Below are 18745 nucleotides of genomic sequence, written 5' to 3' on the forward strand. Positions count from 1 at the left end.
TATAACAAATTACTTTCTCCTGGGAGTAGTTTAGCAATGCACTGCATTGATTTTAATAAAAGTGTTCTGTGTGTGTGTGTGTGTGTGTGTGTGTGTGTGTGTGTGTGTGTAATACAGTCCATTCAACTTTGTTAATGCTGAGAAACAGACTGACGATATATCACATGTAAGATTAAGGGTGTAATACAGGAGAAAAACTGTCCGTGTGTGTGTTTGTGTGTCGGCGAGTGCACAGGGGGCTACACACCTGTCTTTGAACAATAGGTACAAACCTCAGCGGTGATAATCCATTTACCTACAGTACAGCATAAAATACCTCACGCGTAATCTCATTACCACAGTGAACACTGGACAGGAACTGTTGTGTGGACTGAATACACAGTGTAATGTGGTGCAATCAATATAATATCCGCATCTGTGCCTGTAATCTGTGGCAATTGTTTTTACGGGTGTCTTTTATCATTTTAATGCTCTGTAATCACATTACATCTCTAAACACTCGTGTTTATGTAGCCCTGTTCAGGCTTCAGGGGCACCGTGAGCAAACTCCAACATTTGATCTCCAATGTTGAACAAATCTTTGCTTTAAGGAATGACGTGGAACAGCCACGCAGAGGCCAGCTCCAACACACACACACACACACACACACACACACACACACACACACACACACACACACACACACACACACACACACACACACACACACAGATTAATCCAGAAGCAGCTAAACATCTGCCAAGTGTTTTTCTGCATTTCTTTGGATTTGCAGTGCTACCTCACAGAAGGTGAGACAGCAGGGAAAGACAGGTTTATACTTTAGTTTAGTTTTTTCACTAACTTGGTAACAATACCACAAATTAATGTAATTTTAATGTATCCAAACCTACTTTTAAAGTTAAATGCGATTATATTGCTCCATTAACCAAAACTCACAGAAGAAACAGCAGCTCCTAAACGTCAAGCAGTTCTTTCTTGGTCCGTACACAACGTGGACATTAACTGTAACACGATACGCTGTGTTTATTTTATTCTACGGCCGTGCATTTATTCTAATAGAGCTGTACTCACTGGCTGAAGGTCTTGTCCATGAGATCGGTGTCGTTGATTTTCACGATGCACTCGTCTTCCTGAAACAGGCCGTCCTTTCTGGAGCGGCTCTCTTCCTCCACTCCACGGATATACAGACCAAGAGCCCTGACGGAGAACATGCAAGAACAGAGCGAGAGATTAAAGCACGTTTTCCATGCACAGGTTCACAAACGCACAGAACTTCTTGCATGCACACAGACGAGTCTCCATATGGTTTACTTTACCACAGTTATGGTCATTTTATCTCCAAGCTCCGCTGTGGGTTTCTACTATAACTTACAGTCCTGTGAAAAAGAAAGTTTTCACAAGACTCCCTGTGGTCCTGTGAAAACACCCTGACTACTTCCAAAGGAATGAAGAGGGTAACTGATCATCAGCAAGTGTGAGCACCTCTATAAAACCAGAAGTTTGCTGGTCTGGAGCTTTGAAGCACGTGCCAACACGATGCCAGGGAGGAAAGATGTAAGCAATGAGTTTATAGATGCAGCTGCTGCTGCCCACGAGTCTGACAAGGGTTATAATGTCATTTCCAAATAATTTGATTATTCATCATTCTGCAGTGAGAAGTGGTAGATATTCAAGACAGATGCTAACGTTCAGAGGGCTGAGCATCCCTGAAAATCCACCCCGAGGTCAGACTGTGCTGTTCTCAGAGACATCGCAAAACACCCAACAGCTCCATCTCAGACTCGACAGGCCTCAGTTAGCATGTTAAACACGAAAGTTCATCACAGCATAATTAGGAAAAGACAAGTGTGGCGTTTAGAAGGGTCGCCAGGAGAAAGCACGCAACACGCCAGCATGGTTTAGGTTTGCAAAGTTGCAAAGACTCGAGATCAGGCCGAAGAGGAGATGTTTGGCTATAACGCAGCACATCAGTGAAGCACAGCAACGATAACAACTGGAGTTTTGTACAGAAACAAATCCTGTTTCTCACAAACAAGTCATAAGATCAGCGTACAATCATGATTTCGTCTGCGCTTGACTGTGATGATGTAGTTTAAATGCATGCTTCTATATCCGCCTGATTCTGTGCATCGCGGTGCATTACGACTCGAAGAGAGCAGCACTGCATGTTGTTTATTTAATCGCTGCTGCAAAGACTGCCTGCTTACCTCGGCTCCTTGAATGACTTTAAACACAGTAGTAACAATGTCAGGACATCTTAACGTTATCTGTATTAGACGATATAAACACCTTCAAACTTACAAACTGAGAGTGAAATGGTAATATGTAAGAAAATGGCAACAGTTCAGTACTCCGGGTCCTTAACTTGAACAAAATACAGCGTTTGATGATGAAAAATGCTGAAACTAGGTTAAAAGGTAACAAAGAGATGAGTGTGTGAGAAAGGAAAAAAACACCGTGGAGCGCATGATGGGGAAAAACAGAGAACGAGGAATTCAAGCAGGAGACTGGTGAGGTCAGGTGAGTCATGAGAACAGTCATAAAAAGTTATCCTGCTCTCCGTGAGGAAATCCCCATCCACTGCCCGACTGTCCCACACCCAAAGTAGAGCCCTGCATAGCTGTGCACTCATGTCTTCCTTTTCTTCTTTTCCCCACTGTGGGAGCATCTCTGGGTGTTTATGTAGTGCAGCGCAGCAAATAACAGGATTATGACGGGATGACTTTAGTATATGCTTTCTATGGTAATCTGACAGTGTCTCTGGGGGTTAAAGTAGAGAATTAGGGTTTAACTAGAAGGATGTGTGTTGTGAGCACAACTCACCGTCCGCTGAGCGACGAGCAGTAGGGAACCACGTGGATTCCCAGAGGGCTGTCCTCTCCTAGGATCTCCACCATTCTGGTCAGGCTGTGCACACACAGTGAACACACACATACAGAGAGGAAGAAAACAAAATAATACAAGTTCAGTTACTCTGAAAGGAAGGGTAGCTTTGACGTAGAACAGCGACGGGAACAACTGAACTACTTCAGTTGTTGCACGAGACGAGAGAATCAGGAAAGTCCTGAGAGAACAGAAATCAAGATAAAAAGCTTAGATGTGCCTTAAAAAGTATCCAAGGTTAATCATCAGGCATGACACAAAATAAAAGGATTAAATGTTAAATGTGCAGACCGAGAGAAAACAGCAGGGCAGCCCTCACACACATGTGGTACCACCAGAACAAAAACCTGTGCCGGTCTGGGGAGGAAAAGTTTGGAGAAGCGCTATCCAAGATTGAAACGTCATTTTCCATGGATCCGTTCACTGAGCTAAAAATACTTTTTGTCGAGGACTTAATCCATGTCTGCAAACCCAGGCCGCAGAGGAGGCGATGCCAACACTCTAATCAAAGTCAATAAAAGTGCAGATTGCTGCTGTGTGCGCACGCCTGTCACAACTTTTATGTGGCATCCTTCTCTGAGGATTTCTGACTTGCTTTCAGTCTCTCAGTGTCTCTGTCTAGCTTCGATTATTCAAGTATGTATCTGCTTTACATTCTGCCTGTGTTTTAATGCATGTGTGTGCTGAAGTCTTTGTTTGTTTGATTAGTTTATCTATCAGCGCACAGCCATTAATCCTCTCCTGACCTTCTCTCTGCTCCATGCGTGCATGTGTGCGTGTTTTTAGAAGCCAGTTTGTCTGAACTTGGTTTTGTGCTTTTGTTCTGCCCTCCCCTCTCCGTCTCTGACTATCTGTTCATTTTGTCTCCCTCTCTCTCTAGACCATCCATCCATTCGTAAACCCCCCACCCCCCCATCAACTGATAGCAGCACAGATGCTAATAAACTCCAGAGAGGGTTACTGATGATGCTGGATGGCAACAGGGAAAGATGCAAAGTGTAGAAACAAGTTCTCCCTCTCTCCTTGTCTCAGACACACACACACACACACACACACACACACACACACACACACAGAAAGCTAATGCTGCCTCGTCGCTACTCAGCAGATTTGAGTTTAATCCAGACAACAGGAAGTGAGACTGGGGAAGAAAGACAGAGGCAAGGACACAGAGTGGTGTTTAAAGGTTTAGAGCATGCTCTCAGTGTGTAACCGGAAAACTGACTGGATCACACTGGAAACGGTCATTACACACATACCATTTCTCCGTGTGTTGTTGAAGCACACCATTGTGTTGTATGTTAATAAGGAAATGTAAAGTGATGGGGTTGGTGCTACCACAGCTGCTGTCCCAGACCGCGACTGGTCATACCTGAGGTCATGACATGGTCATAAGCTCTGGTATGACCGGTCGTATGACCGTATAATGACATATGATTACATGTGATTAGGGTGACTCCTGGACATTTTTGTGGCTGATCCAAATGAGACAGGCCCATGGAATCAACTGGAAGGATAACATATCCCATCTAAACCAGTCACATCTCTGGATCCTGAAATAAATGCAGTCAGCATTAATGGAGTGTGCCTTTTCAAGCTTACAGTAAAGATTACTTCATGTACAGTTAGAAGAAACAGATCCTGTCTTGACCCGACTGCCACCCTGCGCATCATCCTTGAACAGTCAACTGAGCTGAACTCGAGCATAAGTCAACTTTGTGGATTATGAAAAGGCTTTGGATGGTGTGCACAGGGAACCTTGTAGTACCAATGAAGTCGGTTAACTTCCTAATGAGTTTAAGATCCAGACAAGCATGCCTGCTATCACCATTCCCAATCCTGTGAGTGATTGACGGGTTAAAGAAGAAAATCACAGAAGGAAGAAGAAGTGGAGTGAAGTGGACACAGCTGGAACACCTGGATTTCGCAGTTTTTTTTACTATTATTTTTGAAGATTTGTCGTTACTATCTTGCAACCACCAGCAAACGCAAGAGAAGACAAGCGCACAAGCAGCTGTACGACTGAACATCCACAAAGATAAAACTGAGATCATGAGAGTAAAGCCAGGACCAAGGACGTTGGAGGACCCCACTGACGGCCTTCACCCAGGAGGGTGTTAGACTTAGTATGGGGAACGGTGCAGGAGTATATGTCATTATGATGACTGAAATTTTGAGCATTAGAGGACAGTTCATCAGCATACGTGCCCCTGCCACTTCATTAGGTACACTTTGAACTGCGTTACACGCGTCAGCCGGTTTGATCATCGTGGCACAGATTTAACGAGGTGCTGGAAAAACTGCTCTGAGGTTTTGTGTGCTCAGAGAGGCTCAGAGTAGTTTTTTGATTTAACCATGTCTGCATGCCTGAATGCCCTGAGTTGCTGTCATGTGATTGGCTGAGTAGATTTGCGTTGGTGTTATGAATGACAATGTAAAGTTGAGATGTTTTCCTGCATTAGTGATCACAATAATAAACTTAACTTTATTTAAAACAAACACTTACTGAGATTTTTCAGCCTTGGTCACAGAAAGCGACAGATACCACGGCATGAAAGGAGAAAGGAAGAGGAAGAGGAAGGAAAAGTAACACTGATGTATAACAGGAGAAAAACAGGGACAAAGGAGAAAAGAAAGTAGCGAGCAACCAAGGTCTAGAAGTAAAATACAGTGAGATGAAGGCGGGAGGAGGCACTGAATTAATCAGACAGGGCTAATGAAAAGAATTAATACAAGAGGGAAAATAACATCCACCCCTCCCTCTATCCTTCCTGCTGCTGCGCTTCTGATCTCTAACACTAACTACAACACAGGCACGCACACACAAACACACCGACGCACACAAACACTTCAGATCCATTTGCATTTCCTTTCTCGTTTTTTCTTCTGTGAGATGTTTGACAGGCTGCATCAATGCAAAAAATGAAGTCGGGGTGAAAGGGAGAGACAAAATGGGTGAGACTCGAGAAAGGAGAGAGGGAGCGCGACGAGAGAACAAGAGACAGAAAAAAAAAGAGGCAAAAAGCAAAGAGAGGGGAGCGAAAGAGAGATGAAGAGAGCAGGTGTTCCCTTTATCCACCTGCCACTTCACTGATCCTCGCTATGAAAGACAGACACAGAGGAGAAATAACAAAAACGGAGGATGTGCATTACCAAAGCGCTCTCTTCCTCTCTATGCATTCCTCCCTCTCGTCTCATCCCTCTTCTTATTTATCCTGCTCTCTCTCTCCCTCCTTTTCCCCCTCAAAGCCAGTCTTTCAAGCGCAGAGCGCCAGAGTAAATGCAAGGCAGTGAAAATACACAAAAATACTACAGATAAGTGTGAGGAAATACACAAGAACTCAAAGTATAAAATAAATGAGAGCCTTCACAAACAAAAGTAGCAGAGATAGTATTTAATGCATAAGAGCAAAGTGCAATAAACATGAGTTTGTCACAGTAACAACCTCGATCAGATCGAAGGTGCTTGGAAAGCAAAGCGACGGCACAAGTTTGCTGAAGATGTGTCACCTGGATTACCTACACAGACACGTTACCTTTGGGAGGAAAACCCTACAACTGGTGCAGGAGTATGAAGGGAATCAACCTTTATCAGACTTTTTCTGGGTCTATCGATGAGGAGGACGTCTCCTTCTTAAAAACTTCATCGTTATTCCTGGTTTGTTTTAAAAGGTCACACTGAAGGATCTCATCTAAAACACGGATGTCTACGCTTCAGGTCATGAACCGCTGCCCTGGCGTTTTCTCGCAAAAACAGAAAGATACAATTTTGAACTCACTGCTGTTTCATAAACACGAGTCCAGGCTCAGAGGAAGCAAAGCAGCCCCAAATCCCGGTTATGTCAGCTGCTCACAGAGCAGTGTGGTGTGGAAAAAATACTGGTCATTTTTACACAAACTTCACAAATGTGATCATTTCATTTTCAAAGAGCTTCCTGTGCACACACGTGTAAAACGCCTATGAAAGTTCATATATGGTTTAAATAAGCCGCTGCTACATGCTGGATGCTCTTCTGCTGGGGAAACAGCAGACAGACGAACACTAATATTATGCTGATTAATCTCTGAATGTAGATATATTGTACGTGACGTGGGACAACTACATCCAGGCATCTGTAACTGGTAAGCGTGAGTCTTCTAGTCGAGGCGTGATGAGCTTTTCTGTTTATCTAGGAAAAAAGCGCCTGTTGTCTTTGAGGAATGGGGACTCCACAGGAAGCTGAGATGTCCCAGTTTTCCTCTAGCAGTTGAATCCAGCCTGTTTATCTGCACGAGCACGGATTCAGGAAGACTCTCAAAACGTCACATGCACACACGATGCGATCTGTGCATGTCGAGGAAACTTTGCGCACGCAAACTGTAAGTGAGCCGAACGAACGTCTCAAATATTTTCAGACACGTGCACGGGAAGCTTTTCAAAAGTGAACAAGTCTGTGAAGCGGAAATTCAGAATATTGTCTGTAGATTATAAATTTTAACTTTAATTATTATAGTTTTACATGTTTCTCTGTATTTGTGGGTGGGCTGAAAAACAGAATATACACACATTTACATTATTTATAAATCTGGGTTTGTGCCTGTGAATCATATTAAACGCATTTATAAACCTATGGAGACACATTTACTCTTTCCTGGCATCGTTACATCAAAACCACATTATTCAGGGCTCGTCTAGAGGGAGCAAAGACTTGTGCCCAGATGTTGCAGTTTCAGGATTGGAGACAATCTTTGCAGTACAGCCACTCCGGCCCTGACAGTAGCAATAGTAAATAGTAGTACTACATTTTAAATGTAGTTTTCATTTGATTAACTTTGGTTTGATTTGAGCAAACATCTTTCAAAGGTCATTGTAGCTCGTAAAATCCAAGTTTCTTATTTTTTCTGTTCTTAAAGCTGCATTCTCTGCGAGTTCCACCAGATGGCGATAGCCGGGGTTGCAAAAGAGCTGAAAGGTGAAACGCTGCATGTGTTCGCCCTAATTTAGACCATGGGTCTACTCTAAAAAGCATCGCAGCTTTAAAACTGCCTGTGAAGTTAGATTTAAGAGTTTTTTAGTGCCTGTTTGGTGCCATCGTGTCTGAGTACAGAGGATGACGACACCACTTACAGCTAATAAGTCGTACATTAGTTTATCCCAGAAAGCTACGTCTGTTCATCTGGACGTTACTTTCATCACTCCAAGTGTTTTCCTCAGTTTTTCAGATGATTCAGGAATGCTTTCAAATACATTACTTTGTGTTCGCTAACTACTGACAGAACCGGTAACTCTTAAGTTGTACTGAAATCATCAGTCGGCACTATTTTATGTAATTTGAATGCTTTTGCAGTAGATAAGCTTTATAAGCACTGTAGCAGGATATTTGGTGTATGGCAGCATAAAGCATTCATAGCGTACTATGAACACAGACAAAGATGTTCCCATGTGCGCTTCACATTAACTCCTCGACCATTTTGGGCTACAAAGAAAACTGAAATAGTTCCTAAAGGATGAGAAAGATTTTGTAATTTTACAGCCAACATTACAAAGTAACTCCCTGCAGCCTACATGACACCTGGGCGACAGGGTGAGGGTGTAATTTAACCCCCAGTTATATGAAGCTTGTCCTTCTTTTCTCAGTTCACAACATAACAGGTTTCTTACAGTCAGGAATCCCAATATCCTAAAAGAAATGTGACGTAACTGATACTTAAATGTAGACACGATGGCTTTATATCCAGTCCTTTATCCCTGCACCATTTCCATTTTCAACAGCGCGTCATAAAAGGACCCTCGGTAATAAGAATAATCAACGCCGCAATCTCGGTTCAAACTTTTCTCCCCTGAACTGCAGGCAGAGACTAAATAAGCAGATTAGTATCAAAACACCAGCAGAGTAAAATTCACTGTCAACGAATGGAAGTGTTCAGTCCCCAAATACATATTCATACGCTGGTAAAGCAAGGCTAAACCTCTTACTTCCAGTTTGTTTTCTGCACTCGGTGAAGCCTACTTACCTCTTCAGCTCGTATAGCTTCTAAAACACCTCCGATACTCTGCCTGCCTTATTCACAAAGAAACATAATATAGCTGAAATGCTATTTCAATAAACCAATTTACAGTAAATCTGTTTCCCTGTATAAAAAGGACATTTTGATTCAAACGTAATGAGTTTTCTGGTGTGCACGCAGCGCGGTAAAAAGTATGATGAGCCATAACCGTATTTATAGGTGTAGCTTCACATTTAAAGGTGCACGAATGCTCGCACGCAAACACACTCCGGGAGGACGACAACACGCACAAAAACACACACGGCGCACAAAACTCATACTCTGTCACACGGACGCACGTGTTCCTCTAACGAATGCCTCTCTGCTCCAGTATTTATGGCTGCGCTCCTCTCATTTTGGACTTTTTTGCAATTTCAAGGATCGTTTCCCCAGCGACCACGGAAACCATTACATCACGTCTACATTACTCACAGATGAGATGGTTGGTGTGAGAAAAAAACGTTACAGAGAAAATAAAACAAATCTCAGCGGGTGTCTTAAATATTAACTGTTATATTTACTGCGCTGAACGGCAAAGTGTCACAAGAGGTAATCAGACTCAGGTTGTTCCCATTTAGTTTGCCTGTCCATTAATTCAGGAGGCAAAGTTGTGCGTTATAGTAAGTCATGATTTAATGAGGACGCCATAGAAAGGCCGGGAAAAAAGAGCAGGTACTGCCCACATCTGTCACGGAGGTTGCTTCCGTGTCGTCTACATGTGTGTGATCTAATTCCTGCGTGTGCTCCGTGGTTGCACAGCCTTAAAAGCAGAGGCTAAGGTGGCACATTATTCTTACAACACATTCATAATTCTCCTTTACAGGTTAACTACATGTTGTCCTAACTGAGTGTTAACTGCACTCGGTAATAAACTTTACATTAGCGGAGGTCAGCGCTGCACACGGATCGCTTTGTAACAGCCGCTGACTCATTCACTGTCTTGGTTTTTATATTAGTCAGTCTGTTTGGGTGTGTGGGCACTTTCACGAGCGTTAACAGAAAGACGCGTTTGAATCCGTCTGAGACGTTCGGATCGAATCGAGAGAACGAGGAAACGAAGCGTACAGTTACTCGTTTTCATTCGTGCCACGGCAACTGATGGACAAGCCGAGGAGAGTGAAACAGTTCTTTCAGGTAACGGCACGATTATCAGGCAGTTACTGTGGGACTTTGTTAGGCAAAGCAATCTTTTCAACAACGCCATGCAGGATTGTTCTGGAATAGTTGTGGCAGTGAACGCCTCGTCAGCCCACAAGAAGTCTGCGCTGCGACAGAAAGCTCTGAATTTCTCGTATCTGTGATCGTCACTAAATAAATCACACAAAAAATACGTGAAGAAACAGCGAGCTGTGGCAAAATGTAAGTATCACTATCAGTATTAGAGGGATGAATCATCAACCACAACAATGTTGGGCTTTCTTTAAACGTCCTTCATCTCTCAGCCTCAGCTGCCAATTCACAGGAAGTTAGAAAACTAGATAAAGTTGTTTACCTGTGAGATTTTAATCAGAGGACGACATTGTTATGAAACAGGAACTTTAACAGAGAAACAGGCTGGTGCTACAGTTCCACACAGAATCTTCATTTTTGTCGTGAATCTTTTCATTTTAGAACTTTTCCTTTGACTAAGCGGCTAAAATGGCACCAAAGGGTGGCAATGATGTTATTTTTCAGCACGATCCCAAACATGCTGAAACATGCAGTAAAAGCATTCCTGAATAGAAACACGTTATCACGGATCAGGCCTCCCAGAGCTCGGAGCTCAACATTATTGAAGCAGTAAAATCAGACGACAGGTTGCCTCAGAGGCTTCACACCATTTACCGACTTACAACTTTGTTAGAATTGTACCAACTCTGGCTTTTCTTACAATCCTTAAACTATTTATGTTTGCACGTTTCAATAAATTGCAGCATCCATTTCCCATTTTCCTACTGAAATATGAATAAATGAGCGGTGGCTCCAGTTTTTCATAAAGACACTCACTGCCATATTCTCTTAGCTGCAATCCCAGTGGTGTAGAACAGCCTGAGCGCAAATATACAACATAATTCAAACTGGGAAGGAGGCTTACTTGCAAATTTGATATAAGGTCAACGAGGACGAGGCTCAGGTAGCCTGTTCTCAGGATATTTCTGTGTTAAAGCTTATGGAACAATGAAATTGCTTTTAAATTGTATTCAGCCAAAAGAGAGAAAACAATGTAGAAAGCTGCAGCTTAGAATCTGCATTTCTTACTGGTGTTCGTCAGGGACAGATGAACCTTCACAAGCTCCCTAAAAGTTTTCTGGGAATCTGACACCGTCTTCCAGAAAATCGATTGGTCACTCCCGACTGATGGGTGTAAGGTAACCTGCCCCAGAGCAAGCCGAGAGTGCAGCGTACGGTATCGTGCTAATCTGCTCCGGTGTAAATGTAAACCACCTCACAGTACAGGCTTCTGTAGAGGGAGGAGCTTAATGCAGGGCTTGACCACAGAAACACACCTGGCTAAAGCCTCACCGTCAGTACTCCTGCACAGATTTGCAGTACTTTACAGATTACTGCATATGCTGTGGACTGTTTCTCCCTGTGTTATAATGTGGCAGCCTGCCCTCCTCACTACCAAAACAAGCACATGTGCACACATGCCTAAAGGCCCAAAGGAGGCACAGGGCACTGCACACCCTGAACACTTAATTACTGCACTCATTAGTGTTTGCATGTGTGTCTGCCTGTGAAAGTAAAAAAAAAAAGATGCAAGCGTGTTTGTAGCTGTTTATTTTCAGCCCATGTGAGTGTGGCGGTCTCTGCGTGGCCGTGTGCGTTCACTGAGTGTGTTTCTGCGTTTCTGTTTGTGACCCTGACCCTGTTTTGGCAATCTTTTGTAGTGAGCTAATGATGGAGCTTTTTGCACTGCATCTGCGAAGGCCTTGATCTGGATTAGAATACAGCTTTAATGAAGGGAAAGTAGGGCAGAAGTACACACATAAACAGAAGTAAACACAAATGTAGACAAACATGCACACAAACAAGAACTATCCTCAACCACAGCCTCAGCACCCGGCAGCCATCCAGAGACACACCTGGGCATTAACAGGCTTTTTCTTCTTTTTTCAGTTCAATTCAACTTTATTTACAAAGCACCAAATCAAAACAACAGCAGCCTCCAGTCGCTCCACCACCATCTTTGCTGCTCTCTGCGAGTCATTATTCCATCTCTGCTCCAACCAGCTTCATGACCACACTTCTTTAAAATATATTTTACATGTTTACCAAGGTGAGCAATTAGTTCAGAAGTCAGTCACACACACACAAATACACACTGACCTTCCACTGAAGGGGTGTTTGGCTGGCCGCTCCACCCCTGCTGGCCTCTCCACAGTGGGACCAGCTGCCTGCAGAGAACAGACACACAGCATGTATACTGTAGACATGTGGACAAATTAAGTAATTACGGTTTAAATAAAAGTGTAATGAGTGACTAAGCCAAGGAAGTTTATGTATTTTGATTTAAACTGTCTAAAATTCAGAGTTTAGAATAAAGAAATGAGTGAAGTGAACAAATAACAATTCATATATGAAGCCGATCCTGTTAGAAGAAGGTAAACGCAAGTGTGAATCACATTTATTATACCATAGTGTAAAGTTTGCATAAAGCCACAGGTCTGTCAGCCAACAGGACTGACCCGACTGCTTCTGCCTGTAGAGCTGTCTCACCATCAGACTGGGAAACGCACCTCGGCAGACCTGGCTGGGCTTCGGGTCAGTGCTGGTGGAAAGGAGCTCTCGCAGGAACAGGATCAACTAAACAATGTAACTGGTCGATTTCTCCTCAGAGTAGATGTTTAAACTTCATAATTCATAATCCACAAAATCCCATTTTTTGTGAAGCGTAATACTTTTGGACATTTGGATATATTATCAGTCAGTCTTTAGTGACAGACTTTACGTTCATTATTTTAATATGTTTTTAGAATTTAGACTTCTAAAACTACTCAAACTACACTTGCAAAGAACTGAAGATTTATTTTTATATGAAATTTTTATTATTATTTGTAAGAATGACCCAAACTCACATATGAATATTGGTGAATATCACAGGGGGACATCAGACCTTGGAGAGCATGCTTGTCTGAGCATATGGAGACAAACACACGCAGGTCAATAAGTCTCTCCGCTAGTAGTAGACACTAATGGACTCATATGACCTTTAACCTCTGACCTCAGTCCCCCCAATACTGCCACATGACCTACTCCACCTGTCAGAGACAGAGAGAGGAATAGATGGAACGAAGAGAGGCTGAGAGGAAGACAAATGAGACCAGGGAGAGGAAGAGCAAGGAAGAGGAAAGTCGGGGCGAGTCACGAAATACACGTAAAGTCAGAGACGACGGGTGACGCGACAAGACGAGGAAGGCAAGGTCACGTTCGCCGCAGAATGACAGATAGCAAACATATGTTTGCGGTTTGGCGGCTCGCAAATCAATTAGTCTGGCCTGGCTGTCGATGCCGTCACGTGAGCTTAATTAGAAACAGGATGACAGGTAACATTAATTATAGTAACCTCCTGTCATAACAGTCACTCGTATATTAACTGCAAAGCCTCTGGTGCTTAATTGTATGTCTCATTTAATAAATGTGTGTAGTAACAGCCTCTCTCACTCTGTGTCTCTTTGGAAGAGCAACATATTAATTACAAAAGGCCACCAATGTATGTTACTTATCAGAGGCTAATTTAAAACAAGTAAATGAATCTGAACGAATAAATGTTTCTCATTATTCACACTGACACCAGCGCGTTCCTCTGAACACTTCTTCTACTTACAGACACTGAACCTCTTGCAGTTTGGAAACTGGAGTCGCTGCTCTTATTTGAAGGAATTAGCTCACTTTCATGATGACAATCAGGTTTTTTTGAAACATTAACAATAAAAGTTCATTTAGTTTTTAGAGGTTAGAAGTATTAACAAAGCTGCAAATTCAGCAGTGTCAGTAAATCACAGCCCACAGAGGAATTAATAATTATAAGAAAATGTGAGACATTCCCACAAAGACGGACAGTTTAATTGGACGCAAAGTAAAAGTTTATTAAAAATAATGATTGAAAGATCTAAAGCTTGATAAGAAATGAAAGATATATTTATTCAATGACAAAGATTTATTTGAAATATGTTGAGGCCTACTGCAGGGAAAAATGAATATATTAGTCTGTCAGAATTGGACAGCTTAATCAATACTTGGAGCATTAATGGTTCTGCAAAACGTGTAGAATAAAGAAGCAGATTTTCCATTTTGAATCACTGATGGATAATCCTTGAATAACTATGCTTTTAACAAATGGCCTGCAAGCGTTTAGCGTTCATGGTCCAATCTAATAATTGCTAAAAGCGGATAAAAAGAGCAAACTATTAGTGATATTACTAATTATTGAATGACCAATCAGGCTAAGTGTTCCCTGAAAATGCTACCACAGCCGGTATGATAAATTAGTATTAATGCATTCTGTGTCTGCGTGTGCACTTTACGTGTCTTCATCTGTATGAACCTGACAAAGCCATCCGTCTTCCCTTTGGTAATGTGCAGGAATAAATATGGAGTTGTTTTAATTCTGAACAGCAAAGGAAACAAAAGCACTGAGATATAACATTTAATATTTTTTCTCATTAATTTGTTTTTTTTTAAGTTAATTAAACTATTTTTTAATGTTTTTTTCTCTGCTGAAATTTTTTAAACTGCAGCAGGTAAAGGAATCAATGAAGCATGAAACACACTACAGCACACACGTGCTGAGTGAAGTGTGGTTTTGGGTGTTAATGTAGTTTTTAGTGCACGTCAGAATCATTTAGTGCAATTAATGAAACCAAGTTCAGCTCAGAACAGAATCATTAATTCAGTACTTCAAAAAACCCAACACTGATTCAGTTCATCTGGAGGCAACGACTTCAGCAGGAGGAACCTTTCATCATCCAGGTGAGCTCTTCGGTCTCAGCTGACTGCAGGTTTTCCCGGCCGTGTAACAAGCGTTGACACACAAACTGCCATAACCACTAATGGCTATGATTACTATTCACAGAGACCTGGGGGTGACTGCAATCACAGCATTGTGAGATAGTATAGATTTACTCTTAGACCCCCTCCTCGGTTCGGTTGACTCCTCGCTCAAACCAGCATTCCTCCCTGTTCACCATGTGGACTGTGTGGGCGTGCAGTCAGCGGAGACAAAGACGTCCACGGATGAGTAATACAGGTTTCTCCCAATGAAAACACTGAGGCTAGATAAACTGAATCAGCTGTCTGGAATTTCCTTTCCCGGATAAGTGGACATGTACCGCGACATCTCAGGAAAAGGTTTAGGAGAGGGGCGTGTTCACCACTGCGCTGCAGCATTTCTTCTTTGAACAGGCCAACTGATGATAAAAGCACAGACACCGACTGGTTTGAACCACAGACTAGCTACTGTGACATCATTATTTGATTTTTACCGTTAGCATCATTACCATTCCCATCTCGGTTTCCCAAAACCACACGAGACAAGGAGGCTCGGGTCTGACTGTCAGACCTCTCGCTCATTGGCTGATGACTTGTGATAGGCAACGCGTTAGCCAACAAACACATCATGGATAATATGGAGAATATTCAATATGACCGGAAAAAGTGAATGAACCCATAAACTCAGCAGCAAAGTATTTACAGAGTCCAAGACAGAAGCCAAGACTTCCCAAAGACTTCTACAGGACTAGAAGGGGTTTTTGTTATCGCCACCTGGTGGTCTTCAAACAAAATGCAGGCCTAGCACACAGTGGTCAGCGTCAGGGACATGTCAATGCATACGGACCACGCCCCTAACCACAGCATCCAGGTGGATGAGGACTAAACTATTATTTTCCATCAGGTTGGAAACGTCCTTTTCAAAGCTGTGAAGTTGCTCATGTTAAGACGGAGTCTTTGGAGATGGGCTTGTGTTGCAGCCAGCCTTCAGCAGCCTTCACTTAGAGGCACTGCAGCTGCAGTTTGTGCTGCTATTCCAACACTGGCATCATTTCTCAGCTCTGGTTACTTTGTAAGCTTTATTTGAAAGCCAAATATTTTGCTATTCTTTAACGATTTCAGCTGCTCACCAGTTACTTTCATAATGCTCCAACTGGGCGGGATTGTCTGACTGGAGTAAGCAGCATCTCTTCTGTCTGGATGGCAGCTTATGGAGCTTAGGTTTATGTTATATCATTAGGAAGTAATGATTCCTTTACAAATATGGAAATTCATGATAAAATCTTCGTATTATTGTTTATTATTAGCACATTTTTGAAACTACGCATCCACACAGTCTGGTAAACTCCTCCCCAGCTTCACATCTGAAAGACTTTCTCTCTCTGGAACGCCCTTTTTACACCCACTCATGTTTCTCATTAACCCCATTAGCTGTGATTCACTCCACCAGGTGTTATTTTTCTTTGTTTGGGGTTTTTCCTCCACTTGTACAACTTTTCATCATTTTGTTCCCCTTTTTTCATGTTTTGTATGTTTTTCACGTCAGATTTTAGAATGATGCTTTTGAAAAAACACGTTTTTCAGTTTCTGTCCAAACACTGTTAATAACACAGTTATAGATGTGTATATGGAAAAAAAATTCAATGACAAACATGCATGAAAGGTGGCACAAAAGACATGATGAGACATGCAGACATGCACACACACAGGTGTAGCATTAAAAATAAGTGCTGCAGTGTCCCTGTGGTATTCTAGACAATAATAAGCACCCCCAGCCCGAGCAACACATTTTTACCAACACGTATCCCTGCCTGTGTGTGTCTGTGTGTGTGTTTCCGTGTGCTATAAGCATGACAGACAGTAAGAAAAGAGTGGGGTTTTTTTGGTGTACTGTACTCGTTTGAGTCTGGCATTTAGAAAGAAAGAGCTGCACCAGTAAATCTTTCCAGGTCAAAATTAAATAAGAGAGGGGACCAAGAGAAGGAGCAAAGACAGAGACAGGAGAAAGACAGAGAATTACTCCAAGAAGAGTACTTTCTTCCCCTCATCGCTCTCACCAAAAGGCCAAGTGACAATTTGAACAATTACCCAGAGCCATTACCTCTATCTGAACCGTGCTGCTTGAGAAGAGACAGATGAGCCAGTGACTGAGCGTGTGCGCGTACGTGTGAGTACGAGCGAATGAATCGAAGAGTGAGGGACGCTGAAAGAGCCGAAAAAAGACTGACAGCGACTGAGAAAATAACGTACGAGGAAGAGACAAACAGAAAGAGAATTTCTTCAGAAAACACTCAGCACAGGGCCATTTAGCACTCCAGCACTTACATGGTAGTTACTGCAGCACAGCAGGTAGATGGAGGAAACCCGCGTGGCACCGACGGCTTAAAAAACACAAAGATGTGAAGGAAAAACGTGCAGAAAGAGAGATTTCTTTTTACGGCTGTGGTACGGTGGAACGATTGGACTTAAATCTGATGTAACGGTTTATATTTTGCAAACACACAGACAGATATGTGTTGGTCCTCCTGACCCGCTGACACATGGACTACATCTATTCTTGTGTTTTAAAATCTCTGCTGTACAATTATCCAACCCTGTAAAAAGAACAGCTCAAAGACAACATTAAAAGCAGAAAATTACCATGACATTCACGCCCATGATGAGTGTATATGTGGATCAGTATGACAGAAATGCAGCTGGGTTGGGTTTTGGTCCGGGTATGACTCTTTTAACGTAACACAATGTAGTTATTAAAGACAATGAACATTAATTCACAGTAATAGGAGTAATATAAGTTGAAAACTACAGTTCTGAGATTTTATGTGTGAAATAAGGGAAACCTGAGGAGCTGATGTGGTCAACCAATATATAAGCACCTCAAAGCCTGCTGCATTACTGACATCCTGTAATATTTCATATCAGTAGCTGCACGAGTGACAGCAGCTTAGTTGTACAGAGTGGAAATTGAGTTTAGAATAACACAATCTGTGGCCCTAAACTCCTTACCTTATTTCTCCAGGAAAGATCAATGTTATTAGCAATAAGGTGCGTAATATTTATTATGGAGTCTACTATGAGTGCCAAGCTGTGGGTTACTGGTCTATTTCTCATCTCACCTGTGTGAAGTCAGTGTAACAAAACTTAACAACTACCAACAAGACATGAGACAACAGGTGCAACCAGGTGCCGTTGAACTCTGCAGGACAAATGCATGTGGCACAGTAACAAACATGTTAGGTCATCCTCAGCAACAACGAGCATGGAGACTGACCACCTCTGAGGACCAACCACAGTCCCCTAAAGCACTAAACCCTGCAAACAGAGAGGTCTGTGGGGAAAACAGCGTGATTAAGAAAGGGTGTTTGTCCAGTCAGGAATCTCAAGGGCTCAAGGATCACTACTCAGGAGTCTAATCAAGCACGGGCTTCCTTTAACCAGCGGACTGGAGGGACTTTCTGAGTAAATAAAGCCACAACAACATGTCAGGACTGCATGTCTACACAACAAGCACACAATAATGATTTTATTTATTATAATATTCTGTTAATGCGTGTCAATTACTAATGAACAGGTGTATTTAATTATCAATGATGGGACAAAGCATTAGAAAATATATTAAACTTTTTTATAATGAAGAATTTTAAAACTTCAGTTCAATTCAGTTTTATTTACACAGCGCCAAATCACAACAACAGCCGCCTCAAGGTGCTTTATATTGTAAGGTAGACCCTGCAATAATACATACAGAGAAAAACCCAACAATCATGTGACCCCTTATGAGCGAGCACTTTGGCGACAGTGGGAAGGAAAAACTCCCTTTTAACAGGAAGAAACCTCCGGCAGAACCAGGCTCAGGGAGGGGCG

General features: G+C 42.4%; 1 protein-coding gene across 1 annotated transcript in view; it reads right to left on the reverse strand.

Annotated features, from left to right (window-relative positions):
- LOC102199403 (partitioning defective 3 homolog B-like) overlaps window positions 1-18745 on the reverse strand; it is a 213201-nt gene that overhangs the window by 135283 nt on the left and 59173 nt on the right. The window contains exons 5-7 of the mRNA XM_013913502.1: window positions 12221-12288; window positions 2825-2908; window positions 1073-1198 (exon numbers count right to left, since the gene is read on the reverse strand). Of these exons, the coding sequence (XP_013768956.1) occupies window positions 1073-1198; window positions 2825-2908; window positions 12221-12288 (278 nt within the window). The remainder of the gene's footprint in view (window positions 1-1072; window positions 1199-2824; window positions 2909-12220; window positions 12289-18745) is intronic.

Source organism: Pundamilia nyererei, unplaced genomic scaffold (genome assembly GCF_000239375.1).
Source record: "Pundamilia nyererei isolate P.nyererei 1_Seehausen unplaced genomic scaffold, PunNye1.0 scaffold00135, whole genome shotgun sequence".
NCBI classification, from domain to species: Eukaryota; Metazoa; Chordata; class Actinopteri; order Cichliformes; family Cichlidae; genus Pundamilia; species Pundamilia nyererei.